This window comes from Silene latifolia, chromosome 11 (assembly GCF_048544455.1).
Source record: "Silene latifolia isolate original U9 population chromosome 11, ASM4854445v1, whole genome shotgun sequence".
Classification (NCBI taxonomy): Eukaryota; Viridiplantae; Streptophyta; class Magnoliopsida; order Caryophyllales; family Caryophyllaceae; genus Silene; species Silene latifolia.
Genome location: NC_133536.1, coordinates 48,113,218 through 48,130,809, shown reverse-complemented (window position 1 = coordinate 48,130,809; position 17,592 = coordinate 48,113,218). Strand labels below are relative to the sequence as shown.

The window sequence follows — 17,592 nt, the reverse complement described above, 5'->3', positions numbered from 1 at the left end:
CCGCTACACTCGTCTTGAGTGATATAAATAAAAAAAAGGAGTGAGGTCCTGAGGAAGGCGGAAAACCTTAATGCCATCAAACGTACACTCTTTCCTAAATTGTTGAAAGAAAGGCAAAAAGGAAACAAAAAAAAGCAAGACAGCAAAAGGTTCTAAAAAGAATGTTCAGACGCCCGTAACCAAAAAAAAAGGTTACATTTGTTAACACTATCTTGTACATTACTAATTATTTAATACTCAGTATGCAATGAATAACATAGACTATATTTATGTAGATATGGTAGAAGATGGTTCTGCCAGTGTCGTGGGCAGCAGAAGGAAGGGGAAATCAGATGGACTAGGAAGCACGTACAACTGTGGTTTGGCAGATCCTAAATTGAAGGTCGTCTCAAAGTTTATGAGGGCTAACAAATCATAGTTTGGAAAGATGTTGACCAAGAGGAAAGAAGTGATTGATTACTGCCTATTGGATGACCACAGTTTCCCCTTAGAGTGTGTTTTTTTTAAAATCTTTTAATACATTTTCATTTGTGCTATGATACTATATTTAGAGTAGGGTGTTATTGAATGTGATACATTTTTTTTTAAACAAGCAGTTAGGTTTTTGCCAGCTTAAGTGCTACTAGGTTTTGTGATACTTTTTCATTAGGCATGTGATACTATATTTAGTATGGTGTGATATTGTATGTAATATTCTTCATTTTTGATATGAACCATTTGTTTTAATGATTGGTACAGTGAGGTTGTTGCCAGCTTCATTGACAATCAAAACCTTGTTAGAGAGGATATTTTGTCATTGCTTCCAAATGTGCATGTCAATAACAATGTGATTGAATGTTGGGCGTTAATTCTAAATCACATTGAGCACACCGAAAAATGTGATACAAGTTTAATGTTTTTTGGAATTCAACACATGGTAGGCTTTTGTTTTAGTTTGATTTATATATATTCACACTTTCAATAAAATGTATTGGCTCTTAAAACGAATACGACTTTTTAACATTTATACACACAACAGGACGCAATAGTGGAAGGAACTGAATACAAAGAAAGGAATAAAGACAAGATTTATGCAGCATGGGATAAATTTATTACAAGGAACACGGTCCCCTGTAACCTGGCAGCAGATCTCATTTTTATTCCAATGTTACGGAAAGAACATTATTTTTGTGTCTGTATAAATTTCAAAACCGAGACGGTTGAAGTACTGGACAGTACAGAGTACGATGACTGGGAGGAAGGTGAGACACACAAAATTGCAGATTTGGTGGTATGTTTTATTTATAATTCTGAAATTAACATTGGAAAAATAAATTTGTTTGTGCAAGTATCAGTAATGGTTTTATTTAACATTATAGGCTAATGACATGAGTGACTACCTAGAAGCGAAGAAGGTCGAAAGAGCTGAAGAGATAATAGGGTTTGATGTTGCCAACATCACCTTTGATTGGCAGAAGAAGGAGATAAACAATACTGAATCTGGGAACTTCTTAATGTTGCACATGATTTGGTATGAGGGCCAGTTGTTTGAAGCCGACTTGACCGCGAAAGTGTATAGGCGCTACTACTGGGCAGAAATGGCAGCAGCATTGCATTTAGCTGATATAAATCATAAGACGATAAATTTGATGGAAAAGGTTAAAGAGTTTGTAGTAGGAAAGGAGGAACTCTCGAAGACATTAAAACAAAAGAGGAAAAACACTGATGTTTCAAAAGAGAAGTGTGGTAACAGAAAGGGCAAGGAGAAAGCTGCTGAGAAGAAAACAACTGTCAAGGAGGTAATAACAAATGTAAAAGTTACTTCAAAAGGAAAGGTCGATGGTAGTGGGAGACAGAACATTGACACAGAAATACCCATTCTTCGGAAAAGGTACAAAATCGATAACCTGACTTTTACATTAGTTGGCTTTTATTTGGTTTTATTTGGAAAATTGAAAAAGGTAGAAAATGGTGATGCACACAAAAAATTATATAAATTATAACATATTTGGTTTATAGGGTCAATGATTGCCAAGAAGATGTTGAAGATGATGGAGAACTACTTATAAAGAGATACAAAAGATTCAAGACTGTTGCAAAACCTAAGAATCGAGGCAGGGGAAGAGGTGTTGGTAGAGGAAGCAATTAAGACAAGTAACAATGGTGATGTATTAGAATTAGATTTACTGGCACGAAGATGTAATTAAAAAAAGATGGATGTAAAGCTGGTAGGACAATGAATCTAATGGTAGACATTTTGAATATTGATTCTAAAGTTTGCAAAAGTAGTTATGACTAACCATTTTGGATCTGATATAAGTATTGGCAATGTGTGATATTGTTTTAAGTGTGATGTGATATTTTTCTTTGATTGGTGTGATATTGTTTCTCAACATACAATAAAAGTAAATAGGGATTTAAGTATCCTTTTTTCGTTGATATTTTTTGGTTTAGAGTTTGATATTGTTGTGTAAGCAAGGTGATATTGTGTTACATAATTTAAAAAATTCTAGAGAGAAACTAAATCCCAATATCACAAAAATGTGTGATATTGTCTCAAGTGTGATGTGATAATTTTCTTCGATTGGTGTGATATTGCTTCGCAACATACAATAAAAGTGAATAGGGATTTAAATATCCTTTTTACTTTGATATTTTTTGTTTAGAGTTTGATATTGTTGTGTAAACATGGTGATATTGTGTTACAGAATTTAAAAAATTCTAGAGAGATTAAATCTCAATATCACAATAATGTGATATTTTTTGTTATGAGATTTGATATTGTTATAGAGACAGGTTGATATTATTTGGGTGATACTTATTTTTTAAATTGCTGCGCTATTGGTGGACAAACACAATCAATTTGATTTTCTTTCATAAAAGTACTGGAACTCTGATACTATTTATAAGAAAATAGTGATATTGTTCTTTAGTAAACATGATATTGTTTACAATCAAGTCTTCACAAGGCAAAATCTTAGTAATACTGAGGTTTTTACAAAAAATTCGAAAAAGAATACAAAATAGAAGGCCATGTAGAATAAAAAAACAAAAAACAATGTTCCTACTTTGATATTGTATTGGTTAACAACAAAAAAAAATTGTATATGCGAGTAATATAGACTTCATCAGCACGTACTCAAGCTCTCAATCAACATCCGCAACTGAAGAAGTCTGCAAAAAGCAAAACAAGGAACACAAAAAAATATTTCAGCAGTATGTTGTACATGTAAATAACTGTGATATTGTATACAATGACTAATGATATTATTTAGAGGTACATGTGATATTGTTTCACAAGAAGACAAAATTGGAAGATAATAAATCGTTTATATTTGTGAAACTATTTCGTATACAGCATGATATTATTTAGAGGTGCATGTGATATTGTTTCTCAAAAAACACACAGAACAAGTCAGAAATAAAAAATTAAATAATGTAAGTAAGAAATCAATCATAATGAATGTAGTTAGCAAAATCACTTACATCAGATTCATTATCATCACCCGAGTGCTCAGATGTCTCAGCAGCTGGGTTAGGGTAGTTGCGCTTATCATGATGTGCCATTTGTTTACAATTATTGCAAAACCTTTTCGGCTTTTGTGCCTTTTCAATGGACATTTGTTTCTTAGAGGTCAACCTCTTGCCACTACCCTTGTTTTTGGATTTACATGTGAACACTTAACCCCAAGAAGCATCTCTAACTCTTGTTGTTTTGTCATTGTTTCAGGGTCGGGCTTGAATTTCTGTCTAAATGCCTTCAATAAATCAGTCAGTTCAGTTACGTGATTTTTAGGCAGAGATTTTATCAGAGACAGCGTTGATTAGAACTCTGACCAAACATTTGAAATCTGCAGCTTACTCACATCTGAGGAATCAAAATCACCGATCAACTGCCCGTGCACATCATAAAGAGGCATCTTATTGGTGTTCTTTGTCCATCTACTCAAAAGGTATTGTTCAAGTATCTTCCTCACCCCTTTACATGATAAAATCCAAATAATGTGTTTGCAGATGTATCCCTTCCTCTCAAACATCTTACATGAACATTTTGCATCAAAAGTTGTGGGATTAAATGCTACAGTGTACGTAGTACGCAATATTTCATCTTCAACATCAAGAAACCTTGTAGTGGAATCCCTTGAAGAATCTCCAGCGCCACATGAATTCAAAGAAGAGACACACTGCTTTTGGAATTCGTAAAAGAGTGCGTGTGTGTACACAGTGGATGCATGAATCTCAAGATGAAGCATGGTTTTGGTTACAGGTAGAGAGAGATCACTGTCTCTATCAAGGGACTTTTGGGTGTATCTTTGCTAATCCATAGCACTCTGGAAGCGCAACCAAAATTCCACAAGTGTGCCGCGAGGATTCTCGAACCGCTTGAAGAAGCTGTTCATGCTCTCAGAACGTTGGATTGTTCTGAGAAGACAGCCAAGAGGAATATCACGATAATAAGCCGGAATCCAACGTTGCCTCTTGTTAAACATATATGTCAACCATCCATTATCTTCCAGATGAAACTCCTTGATCAATGCAGACCACTTCTCTTCAAAATCAAAAGGCTCTAGGTCAGAATCCCAGATAATAGAATTCATACGGCTTACAAAATCTGTCTCTTTGGTCACTATCATGCATACCTTTTCAGGTAATTTCTGCATGATGTGCCACATGTAATAACGGTAAGCAGTAGTCTTAAAAACAGCAGGCACTGCAATTTTCATTGTCGGGCATTGGTCGGTAAATAAACAATTGGGTTCCTTTCCACCCATACAATCTAAGAATTTCTGAAAAACCCAATTGAAATTCTTGTCGTTCTCCCTACCCACAAGTGAAGCAGCAAAGGTGACCGACTTCTTGTGGTGATCAACACCAGTAAAAGGACAGAATTACATGTCATACCTATTGGTTGAATAGGTTGGGTCAAATGTCACCACCTCACCATATAGTGAGTAGTTTCGACGTGCCTCTGCGTCAGCCCAAATAACACGAACCAAACACTTATTCTCATCAACCTCATATACATAATAAAACCCTGGCCTAGTTTCAGAAAGCACTTCAAGCTGATTTATGAACATTTGAGCATCCCGCTGCCTGATAAAACACTTGACTTCCCTACCAAAATTTTTAAAGTCGGTCAAACAAGCTCCCACATTTTGATAACCATCAACATACTCCTTATAAGACCTGAAAGTAGTCGTTGGGCCGATATTCACCTTGCAATTGTCAATGATTGTTTGTTTCTGATATAAATTAAGGTGTCTGGATTTGTTCTGAAATTCTTTATACTTTAGTGACCAAAGAAGGTGATTATGGGCAGCATAAAACTGATCAACAACAAAAAGTGGGCCTTTAACTTGGTCAATTTCTTTGATGACAAATCTGAATAAAATCTTGGCCTTACAACCAATCCTAGTAACCTTGGTCTTCTTAGGATCATATGGTTTGATCCTTTTATCCTCTTCACCATTAGAGGGTAACACTTTCGGCTGACTATCCCTAAACCCTTCTCTATTACAACAATCAGTTTTGTCTTTATATCACCACTACCACAAAACCTTTTAGTTGAAGACTTTCTTGGTTCAAATCCGCAAGCGTCCGCATAAGTTTCATAAAATTGGATACACTCATCTAAGGTAGCAAAACTTTATCCTATTCTAGGTGTAAATTGAGTGGCAATATTCCGTATCCACTCCTTAGAACCTCCAGGGGTGACAATCAAAGAAAGGTGATTTCCACCATGCACATCATCAACTTGTATGCATTGTGGTGTACAAGCAGGTACAAGAGAAGCAGAAGAAATCTCTTCAAAACAGGGTGATGGAACAAATTCTAGCAGGAAAAAGTTAATTAGAGTAAATCAGGCTGTGATATTATTAAGGATAACATGTGATACTATTAAGCATACCGGATGATACTGATTTACATTAAGTAACTACAGTAAAGCATAGTGTGGGATACTAATTTACACAAGCATGTATTATTAGATATTCTAGTGTATGATACTTGATACGTGCATTTTATATAGTCTTTTTAGCCTATTTTATGCACGTATTTCTATGCTTTTATCGTGGTTTTATGCTACGAAATGCCCCGAATATGCTACTTTGGGTTATTTTGTCTTATTTGCAGGAATGAACCCAAAAGTAGTGAAATCAAGCCTTTTACCGTCCGTTTAGCATGCATTTGTAGGAAGAGTGAATTTGGAGCGGGAATGTAGCTATTTTGAGATGCGCAAAGAAGAAAGATAGCTAGGCGAGAAAGGAAAGAACTTCAAATTTCTAGTGCCTGCTTTGGAGAGCCATATCTCGAGTTCTACAACTGATATTCAGGTGATTCAAATTGGAGATGAAAGTTTGTCCTCTTAGTTTTCCAATGCCATCGGAATCACTCTGTTTGACCAAGTAACGAATAAATGGCAGCCGTTTGAAGTTCAGTGCGCAAAGCAGGAAATGTGCGCTGGAATCTACTCGATCGAGTAGATTTATGCTCGATCGAGTACTAGCTACAGCGAGAAGGATATTGTCGAGTATAATTAGATTTATCTTATGCTTATCTTATATTTAGTTAATAATAATGATACTACTTAGTATAAATAAGAGTAGTTTAGACCTAATAGCATATCATTCATTCCCTGGAGTCAGTAGAGGGGACGGACGACTGCTTTGTTCTTCATTTCTCTATTTTTCGGATCAATTGTAATTTCTCTTCCCTTATTCTTATTCATAATTAGTTTGTGCCTAATCTCTATTACTCTCGTATTTAATTTATGCAATTCAATTCTTGTTACTCCTTCTCTATTATGCCTCTTTTAATTAATTGCTTGCTTATTCTTGTTATTTGTTTCATCAATATGCGTAGCTAATCCTCTTGCTAGGGTTAGGGGAGTCATGAAACGATGATTTAGATTAATTAGATCGCAGATCCGTCATATTATCATGTTTATGTTGCAATCACTACATATAACTTTAATTAGTTGATTGAGTCGACGCAATTTAACTAGTTAATCCGGTAAACCTTGACCTGGACCGAAAGGTTGGAAGGGGTGAGACCTGTAGTGAACAATAGGATACTTTAGTGAGGGCGAAAGTCAAGCTAATAGTGTTTTAGGGCGAATTGAGACCGAAAGGAGATATTCGTAGCCCTTTAGACCGGCATATTGACCTATCTGTGACCTTAGCTATCTTTATCTGGCTTACTTTGACGACCTGACACCCTAGTCATCTCCTTTATTGTTTAGAACTTAATTTCCTTCTTATTTCCTCTCTTTTAATCGCCTAATAGTTTTAGTAAAACAATTCAAACCCCCAATTGTGACATCCGACAGACCGAATTAAACAGATAGATAGCAACTTAGCCTCCCTGAGGAGATCGACCCTACTTATCACTAGCTTCTGTTAGTATATTTAGGTTTATTTTTGGTACAGAAACGACGTATCAAATTTTGGCGCCGTTGCCGGGGAGGCGACGCTTTTTATTTGTTTTAATTTTGTCTGTTTTTCGCCTCAAGGGAAGACTGAGTACCTTGAGGCCGTTCTAATCTTTTTCTTCAGCGCTGTTTTGATAGGTCTACAGGTCTATTAGTCAGTTTTTAGAGAAAGATTGTCGAAGGGAAGGCTTGAGTACCTTCGACTCTTTTGCCAAGATGACGTCCATCTCTCGACTTATTGCTCAGTTTGAGCTTCAAACTGAAAGATCTACTAATTGGGAGAGGAAAGAATCTTGGGGTTGTGGTAATCACTGCGATGCTGCTCCTCCACCGAGGCCTAGACCACAACCGTTGCTGCAACAAGGCTACCCACCACCTTGTTATTCTTTCTCACCGCAACCAATTCCCCCACTTGCTAGGAATGATGAGGCTGAAGAAGTTAAGTCACTGATATTGGCACTTGCACTACAGTGTCATAATTCTAGTGCGGAATTTGATAGCCGTATGAAGAAGCTAGAGGCTCAGTGTGATCAATTAATTACCGAACAAGAGCAATGTGAGACGGTGAATGCTATCAACACCGACACCATTCCGTCTCATGAAGAACCCGTGTCACCCAATGTTGAGAATGATTTCTATGACTCGGATGACGAATTCCTATCGTACTTCAAGAGTTTATGCGAAGATTTCAGCCCAGATAGGGAGGAATCACTCGATCGAGTGACTAACATTGGTCGATCGAGTGATTTTCCAGGAGAAAGTGCTCGATCGATTAGTAAATCTGCTCGATCGAGTGGAATTCAGGAGGAAAGTGGTCGATCGAGCAACAATTCTGCTCGATTGACTGAAGACGAAGGGGAAACAGTTCGATCGACTAATAGACATGTTCGATCAACCCCAGAAGCTGCGGAAACTGTTAAATCGTCACCAACGCCTATTACAAGTGACGATACAAAGGAACATACGACCAACTCCTATTCTGTTCAAGTTCCTTATCCACAACGATTGCTGCCACACCGTAGATTTCTGGACCGCGTACGAGCTTTCAATATCATTTTGCTCATTACGATGAGATGATCACTCGGTACCTACTTATGCTAATTTTATTTCTCAAATTGATTGGTCTGAGAAGGATGCTAGTGAGACGATAATGAATGTAGCTATGACTGAAGAGTGTAGCACACTTCTTCGGAATGGGACCCCCCCTAATATGTCTGACCCAAGTCGTTTTCCTATTCCGTGTTCAATAGGGACCCATTCGTTTGATAATGTTTTATGTGACCTCGATTCTAATGTCAACATTTTACCTTTGTCTCTTGCCTTGAAATTTGGGTTGACTAAGTTCACACGCGCTAGAACGACTGTCCAGTTGGCTGATTACTCCTATGTACGGGTCAAAGGAGCTTTACATGACGTACTTGTTAGGATCGGGAATTTCTATATTCCCGCAGATTTCATTGTCTTAAACATACCCGAAGACCGCAATGTTCCCATTATTTTGGGATGACCATTTTTGTGCACTGCTGGCGCAATTGTTGATGTCGGGGTTGGGACACTTACCTTCGTGTCGGAGGGGAGGATTTGGTTTTACTAAGTCGATGATCCTAACGAACCTATGCATATCATATCTTGTGATGATATCCCTCATGTAGAGTCCATTGATATTCCGTCTGATATTCTTAGTGTGTCACTTATTCTTCTTTGTTATAACACCTCCGCCCCATTCTCGGGAGCGGGTGGAGGGACATTGTTTTGTTTCTCTTCTTACGGGTCTTGACAAGTTCACGGACCCGAGAGGCGAGATGGGTGCTCCGAGTCCGGAATCCGGAAGCTATGCGGATAGACGACCCAAGAGGAGGTGTTGATAAAGCTACACCGCCTTGGAAGAAGCTGCGTGATGAGACAATAGTTTGGGACCGGATCTTTGTGGGAAGTCGTTGTTCTTACATTGCCAAGGCTTGTGGAGGCCGGATGTCCGCTTGACAATTCTTTGAAGCTACCGCGTCCATCGAGGCCTAGTAGTGGGCCAATGATCTGTCTTTGTTGGATGATGAGAAGAAGGTCGAGTGGGACTGTCGAAGCTAGCGCTACCCGGGAGGCAACCCGGCGATTTTATTTTGCTTTTTATTTAATTTCAGTAGCAATAAATGGTTTTTATACCATAAACTATTTTAGTATGCTTGTTTAGTTAGTTTGCGGGCTGTTTTTCATTGCATCTTTGCAGGAATTCTACTCGACCTTTAAGCTGCAGAAAAACGAGTTACTCGATCGAGTAACTTTCTACTCGATCGAGTAAAAAAAAAAAAAAAAAAAAAAAAAAAAAAAAAATTACTCGATCGAGCTGTTTTGGACGCCCATTGCTTGACTTAGCTTCTTATGACGATGTTTCGGAGCTATTAGTGACCTCCCATGTTGCTGGCTGGTTTGGGGAGGTCCCTTCTCCGCGCAATCTTGTGAGTTTTCCGCATTTACTCTCTTTCTCCTTTAGTTTGCATTTCCTTTCCATGTTTTAGTACAATGGGGGCATTGTACAGTTTGGTTTGGGGAGGTTATGCATCCATATCTGTGTCTGCATATTGCTTTTATTGCATTTCTGTTATCACATTTAATTTATGTATGCATGGTTGTTTATTTTCATAAAAATTTAAAATCCCATAAAAATTAGAAAATTGCAAAAATTCAAAAAAATTCACGTTTATTTTAGCATATAGGTTGAGACGAAACGGTAGATTTCAATGATGATATTGCACTATAATTGTCTTTTTGCTTAAGCCTTGCAATAAACTGTTATCTTTTAGCTTTGTCTTATTGCATATCTACGAGTTAATGTTTAATTTAGCTGAACGAATAGACTTGACCTGAAATTTTGGCAACCTACTTATGATTTCTAAGATTTAGAGCCTTATAAACTGGTGTCATTTGTGACCAGTTTCATGTAGGATTGTGAGTAGTTACTCCTTGCATAGCATGTTCATCAATTTGCACGTATATGAAATTCAATTGCTTTTTGCCGTCATACATTCGGGTTAGTGGTTGGTGTCACATGCAGGGAGGTGCTTACAATTTCCCTTTCTTTCATTTTTACCCATTTAACTCCACATTAGCCAAATTTGCCTGTTGACCCTTAACTACATTCCAAATTCAGTCTGCCTTGTCAAGCTAGTTTAGATTGTTCTACGGTATATTGTCTATTGTATCAAGTTTGGCTTGCATCTATTGATTCGGAGTTGGAAACTTATGAAGAAAAGGAGGATGATGAAAAAGACGTGAAAAAGAAAAAAAAGAAGTTGAAAAAAAGGGAATTCGAAAATGAAAAAAAAAAAATTAAGAAACCGAAAAAATATAAAAAGAAAGGAAAAATTTGAAAAAAGAGATGTTGTTTGTTGATTAGTCGGTTTCTACTCCTATGCTTTATTTACATATCTTTTGAGGAGTTAGTTCAGTTTGGTTTGGTGAGATTTTATGCCAAATGAAGGGCATGTGCTTAATTCATAATTGAGTTGGAAATGGATATGTCTCATATGGTTCTGTTTAGGTACTAGCTTGGCCGCCTATACCTCCACATTCCCATAATTGTTTTGCCTTTTCTTACCCATTGCCTCACTTTACCATATTTTTGTAAGCCCTCTTGTGTGAGGACCTTGTTTGGTTGGAATGTGTGTACGGTAGTTAGAATTGTCTATCATATTAGCTGCATGCATGTTTATGTTGGTCGTAGTCTAGGTGAGCGACTATTTTTCTTTCTCTCTTACATATATATGTTCACCCTTTGCTTCATGAGAGAAGAGTGACCCGTGAGAGTCCGATTTTAAAGGTCTTGCAAGGTCGACGGTTCAGCTTTATTATAAACATCATACAACTCGTTTGCATTTGACTATTTGCTATAGGTGTTAGTTTGCTGCATTAAATTGGTTTAAGTGGGCATTTGTAGCTAGCTCTGAGTTATCTTTTCCGTTCCATTAGTTTGCATTTAGTTTACTCGGGGACGAGTAAAGGTTTGGTTTGGGGAGATTTGATACGTACATTTTATATAGTCTTTTTAGCCTATTTTATGCACGTATTTCTATGCTTTTATCGTGGTTTTATGCTACGAAATGCCCCGAATATGCTACTTTGGGTTATTTTGTCTTATTTGCAAGAATGAACCCAAAAGTAGTGAAATCAAGCCTTTTACCGTCCGTTTAGCATGCATTTGTAGGAAGAGTGAATTTGGAGCGGGAATGTAGCTATTTTGAGATGCGCAAAGAAGAAAGATAGCTAGGCGAGCAAGGAAAGAACTTCAAATTTCTAGTGCCTGCTTTGGAGAGCCATATCTCGAGTTCTACAACTGATATTCAGGTGATTCAAATTGGAGATGAAAGTTTGTCCTCTTAGTTTTCCAATGCCATCGGAATCACTCTGTTTGACCAAGTAACGAATAAATGGCAGCCGTTTGAAGTTCAGTGCGCAAAGCAGGAAATGTGCGCTGGAATCTACTCGATCGAGTAGATTTATGCTCGATCGAGTACTAGCTACAGCGAGAAGGATATTGTCGAGTATAATTAGATTTATCTTATGCTTATCTTATATTTAGTTGATAATAATGATACTACTTAGCATAAATAAGAGTAGTTTAGACCTAATAGCATATCATTCATTCCCTGGAGTCAGTAGAGGGGACGGACGACTGCTTTGTTCTTCATTTCTCTATTTTTCGGATCAATTGTAATTTCTCTTCCCTTATTCTTATTCATAATTAGTTTTTTCCTAATCTCTATTACTCTCGTATTTAATTTATGCAATTCAATTCTTGTTACTCCTTCTCTATTATGCCTCTTTTAATTAATTGCTTGCTTATTCTTGTTATTTGTTTCATCAATATGCGTAGCTAATCCTCTTGCTAGGGTTAGGGGAGTCATGAAACGATGATTTAGATTAATTAGATCGCAGATCCGTCATATTATCATGTTTATGTTGCAATCACTACATATAACTTTAATTAGTTGATTGAGTCGACGCAATTTATCTAGTTAATCTGGTAAACCTTGACCTGGACCGAAAGGTTGGAAGGGGTGAGACCTGTAGTGAACAATAGGATACTTTAGTGAGGGCGAAAGTCAAGCTAATAGTGTTTTAGGGCGAATTGAGACCGAAAGGAGATATTCGTAGCCCCTTAGACCGGTATATTGACCTATCTGTGACCTTAGCTATCTTTATATGGCTTACATTGACGACCTGACACCCTAGTCTTCTCCTTTATTGTTTAGAACTTAATTTCCTACTTATTTCCTCTCTTTTAATCGCCTAATAGTTTTAGTAAAACAATTCAAACCCCTAATTGTGACATCCGACAGACCGAATTAAACAGATAGATAGCAACTTAGCCTCCCTGTGGAGATGGACCCTACTTATCACTAGCTTCTGTTAGTATATTTAGGTTTATTTTTGGTACAGAAACGACGTATCAATACTATTGTGAAGGATATGTGATATTATCAAAGACAAAGTCTGATATGCTAATTAGGTAAACATATAGTATAACATCACTATATTTTAAACTAGGATATTGTAAAGAGTACGAGTGATACTAATGAAGATATGTTGTGATACTAAACTAAATGAAGTAGGTAAACAAAATTAGGTCAAACGACAACAATAAGGTTAGGCAGAGAATTGTTAACATGTAATATTAGAACTGTTAACATGTAAACAAGGAAAGATGACTGAAATTGTAAATCTGAATAAAACATGCAATAAACAAAACAATCATTGACAATTGAATGCAAAACAGTACGCAAAAAGAGAAGACGAAATAAAGCGATAATTGTAATAGTGATGAGTAACATATACATGAGATGATCAAGCTGATAAAACTAAGAAAAGATAACTGAAATTCACATATTGAAACAAAAAAAAACACTAAATCAGGTAACACGAGATGATTGAAACAAAAATTAAAACGGATAACCGATTACAATTAAACAGCAATTAATAAAAACTCAGAAAAGATGACTAGAATTCAGGAATTGAGACACAAGACAAAACGAAAATACAAAAATTAAAGGAATCGTACATGAAGAAATACCTGACATTGCAGTATGATAGATGGAGAAATTAAAATCGATTAAATTGATTGCAAAATTCAAGCGATGTTCAAGAGCTGAAGAATTCAAGCGATTGATTGCAAAAATCGACGATCAGGAGCTGAAGAACAAATTAGAGACGGCTGAATTTTAGAGAAAGAGGGAAAAAGAATTAGAATGACAGAAAGGCAGGAGGAGGGAGTATATATAATAAGCTGTGAAAAGACAATTCTACCCTTCCTATAGCGCGCAGATCTCAGCCATCGGTGCCTGTAATCTGACGGCTGAAAGTGAGACTCATGGACTCAAAAATTGAAGGTAGACTCATGTGATCCTAATTCTCTCTCTCTCTCTCTCTCTCTCTCTCTCTCTCTCTCTATATATATATATATATATATATATATATATATATATATATAAAGATAATATAGTAATGATTTGTAAGAGGAAATGCAAAAAAAAGAAATGGAGAAGATCCATTATTTTAGTACGAGTAAGGACCCAATTTGAATTAGAATAAACCGTACCTCAAACAGAACTAATCAAATCTTAGGCACCCGAAATAAAACTATACCCAAACAGCCAAACCTGAGGTACCTAAATTGAAATTAGGCAAACCTCAAGCACTCACATTGGAATAATTATGTCAAACGTCACGCACTCATATTAGAAATTTTCCTAAAAAAACGGATTTTGTTATGAAATATTATTATATGGATGTTCATATCTTAGAATAACTTAAGAATATATTATCTTATGAAAACTAAATCCCATTGTATTGTATATATATACCCTTTCTTAATGGAATAAGAATACAGTTTTGTCTCTCTTATTTTCTCTCTAATTTCTCTCCACAATTCTCCCTTCTTGTTATTTCACAACACTTTATCAGCACGAGTCTCTATACAAAATCAACAATTGACTATCGGGAATATCATTCATCGTTTTGGATTAATAACGTTAATTATCTATTATTCAGATCTTATATTCTTTCAATCCGATATTTAAGGTACGTTCATTATTCCCTGATAATCACGAATTCTAACAAAAGCAAATAAATTCAATGAACATTATAATGAACGTACGAGACTCTTATCTTATTTCAATCACAGTTATACGAACACATGATAGCAATTGTTTATTATAATATTACATGAAGTTTACTGATTTAGTTTGTTGGTTATATGGTCGTCGGTTATTATGACTTGTTATGCTCGTTTGTTTCATGGAATTTGGGTGTTCAATTTCAACTTCTTCTCTTTGTCTAATATTAATTGAAGTTTTTTTAAATAAATCGATTACTCTTGTAATTAAGCAATATACCAAGACAACATACATAGGATGCTGACACTTCATGCTGTCAATTTTGCTTTGCTTTTGATATTCTTATATCACATAGAAATGAAGAGTGATTGTTAATATGATAATTAACTGGTCTTGTATAATGTATATATCATTATTATTATTGGACCTGAAATTCCATATATGCGGTAAGCAGTTTAAAGGACATATCATATAATTTTGGACCTGAAATTCCAAAAGATCTGGTTAATAAAGATGAGGGTATATGTCCACATTATAACTTTGGCCCGAAGTTCAAAGTTTTAGAGGTGCGTAATATTTTAACACCGTCTCATCAGTACAATATTTTCATATTGTATAAGTATAAGTGGCCAGAAGTCCACATGTAAATGCTCGTGACCAGAAGTTCACAATTGTGTTTTTGAACCGCAAATGGGTTTAAAGCGGTCTTTCTGAAAGGCAAATTTATTTGCGAATTGATTCTTGTTCACTTGATGTTGAACAGTATAATGAGATATGAAATTTGATCCATTCCTGGAACTGAATGTGACATCTCATAAAGACTCTGCCGGTGACAGAGATCGAGAACATGACATTATGATAAGCCTAATGTTGCGGCCTAAATTGAGCCTAATAATGTGGCATTTGATGAGCCAAGTAAAGAAGCCTTAACTGAGCTTAATGGTGTGGCCTTATTAAGCCAAAGTTTGTTCATTGAAAGAAATGACAATATCTCGTAAAAGAAATATCTCATGAAAAGTATTGTGAAACTCATAAATGCTAAAAATTTTCTATTTAAGTAAAGAGAAAAAAATATGATGAACAAAAAATTCTTTTCATTCTACCATAAACATGTCACGTGTGTTCGGGCAGAGGCGGATCTCCCTTTAATGAAATAATTGTTGGGAATTACTGATGTTCTTTGTCAAGCATTGCAAAAAAAATCTCAAGACATTGTTAATGCCGTGAAATTAGTTTCAACCACAAAGTCTCTCATTCAAAATTTGAGAGAAGAACAATGGGAAAGCTTTCTAGAGGAGGTGAATCTATTTTGTCAAAAACATGATATTTTGGTACCTCAAATGGATGCATTGTATATAGCTCGTAGAGGTCGAGCTCGTCGTCAACAAGATCAAATAACAGTGGAGCGTCACTTTCGCATTGACATTTTTTATGTTGCAATTGATAAACAGTCACATAAATTGGATAGCAGGTTTAGCGAGAGAGCATTAGAATTGCTAACATTTACATCAATGTTGGAACCTAGGGATGGATATAAAAATTTGGAACGTGATCAAATTTGCACCCTTGTGGAGACGTTTTATCCATCAGATTTTACATCACAAGAGATGGTTCATTTGGGATATCAATTGCAACATTTTATTTGTGAAGTTCAAAATGATGATAAACTGAGAAATATGTCAACTCTTCAAGAGCTTTGTCAGTACTTGGCTGAGACGGGAAAGTCAGATGTGTATTTTCTTTTTGATAGATTAATACGACTTGTTTTGACTCTTCCTGTTTCTATCGCAACAACTGAAAGAGCGTTTTCTGCAATGAAGATCGTGAAGACAAGACTATGCAACAAGATGGAAGATAAATTTCTCGCGGATAGCCTGGTTATTTATATTGAGAGGGAAATTTCAAAATCTTTTAGTTTAGAGACTATTATTGATGATTTTAAATTTGTCAAAGACCGTCGAGTATTGTTTGATTTGTAGGACTTTTTTTACTAATATATTAATTTTAATAAATTAGTTTGCAATTTACATGTTTCTTTTTAACAAGTCGGAATAGTACTAGCTAGTTCTCTTTCTTCCCCCCTCATGAATTCATCCAAGATCTGCCACTGCATACGAAACTAAAGGAATGGGTTGAAATTTTGACATTCACACTATGGCTTGAATTTCATAGTGTTTGAAAATAATGAAACTATGACCCGAAGTTCATAGTATTTACATATACAGAATTATGACCTGAAGTTCATAATGTTTATAGATATTAAAATTGTGGCCTGAAGTTCACAGTGTTTGAAATTCACACTTTTAATATGATGATTACACAGTTTGAAAGGAATAATTAATTTGTAAGTTGAATTTTGGTCAACTCAGATGACGATTAAGGCCACCCGGGTTCTTATTATACCCGTTTGGTAAACCTGAAGTTTATCATAAGGAAAATATAAGTGATGAAACTCTCTCGTGTAAATTTATTAAAGGCAAGATATTACACGTAGACTGAGTATATTTGATATTGGAGATCACAGTTTGATTATTATATGGAATCGTTAATCTCCAAATTAGGCATTGTGATTCAGCACATTGAAAAACCAACTGCATAAGACAATTAAGGTGGATGTAATGATTTATTGCCCATTAAATCTATCTGGTATAGATAGTTTTTACCACCTTAGGGGGAGAATGATAAGGAAAAGCTGGTAAAAATAAACAAATATGTTATCCCCAACTGAACCTGAAGTTCAGCGATTTGTTTTCAATAAGAAATACATCAAATAGAGGTTCATGGAATTAGACATGATGGTATTCATTTGGTTATATATGAAGATGTATTATAATACCAGTTTGATCACCTTATCAAAATGTAATATGTTACATTAAAATCTATGATTTATTATAGACAATTTAGCCCTATATGTGGTATAGCGAGCTATATATTAGTCATAGAAAATATATGTAATGAAAATTAGATTCTTGCCAAATTGAACAATAACCGCACGTGAAATGTAGTGTGAAAGTCATATCAGTTCACATATTTCAAGTAATAAGAAAATGGCAAGCATGAGCAGTTGGTACTCCTATG

At 35.8% G+C, this 17,592-nt stretch overlaps 2 protein-coding genes across 2 annotated transcripts; one reads left to right on the top strand and one right to left on the bottom strand.

Moving 5' to 3' along the window:
• Positions 1–4,868: 4,868 nt before the first annotated feature.
• Positions 4,869–13,479, bottom strand: LOC141613357 (protein FAR1-RELATED SEQUENCE 5-like). Its single transcript, XM_074432089.1, has 3 exons — positions 13,473–13,479; positions 5,683–5,811; positions 4,869–5,512 (listed from the first exon to the last, which is right to left on the bottom strand). Exons 1-3 carry the CDS (start codon positions 13,477–13,479, stop codon positions 4,869–4,871), a joined length of 780 nt encoding a protein of 259 aa, XP_074288190.1.
• Positions 13,480–15,854: 2,375 nt separating this feature from the next.
• On the top strand, positions 15,855–16,493 carry LOC141613356 (uncharacterized). Its single transcript, XM_074432088.1, has one exon. The coding sequence runs from the start codon at positions 15,855–15,857 to the stop codon at positions 16,491–16,493; it is 639 nt and encodes a 212-aa protein (XP_074288189.1).
• Positions 16,494–17,592: the final 1,099 nt, after the last annotated feature.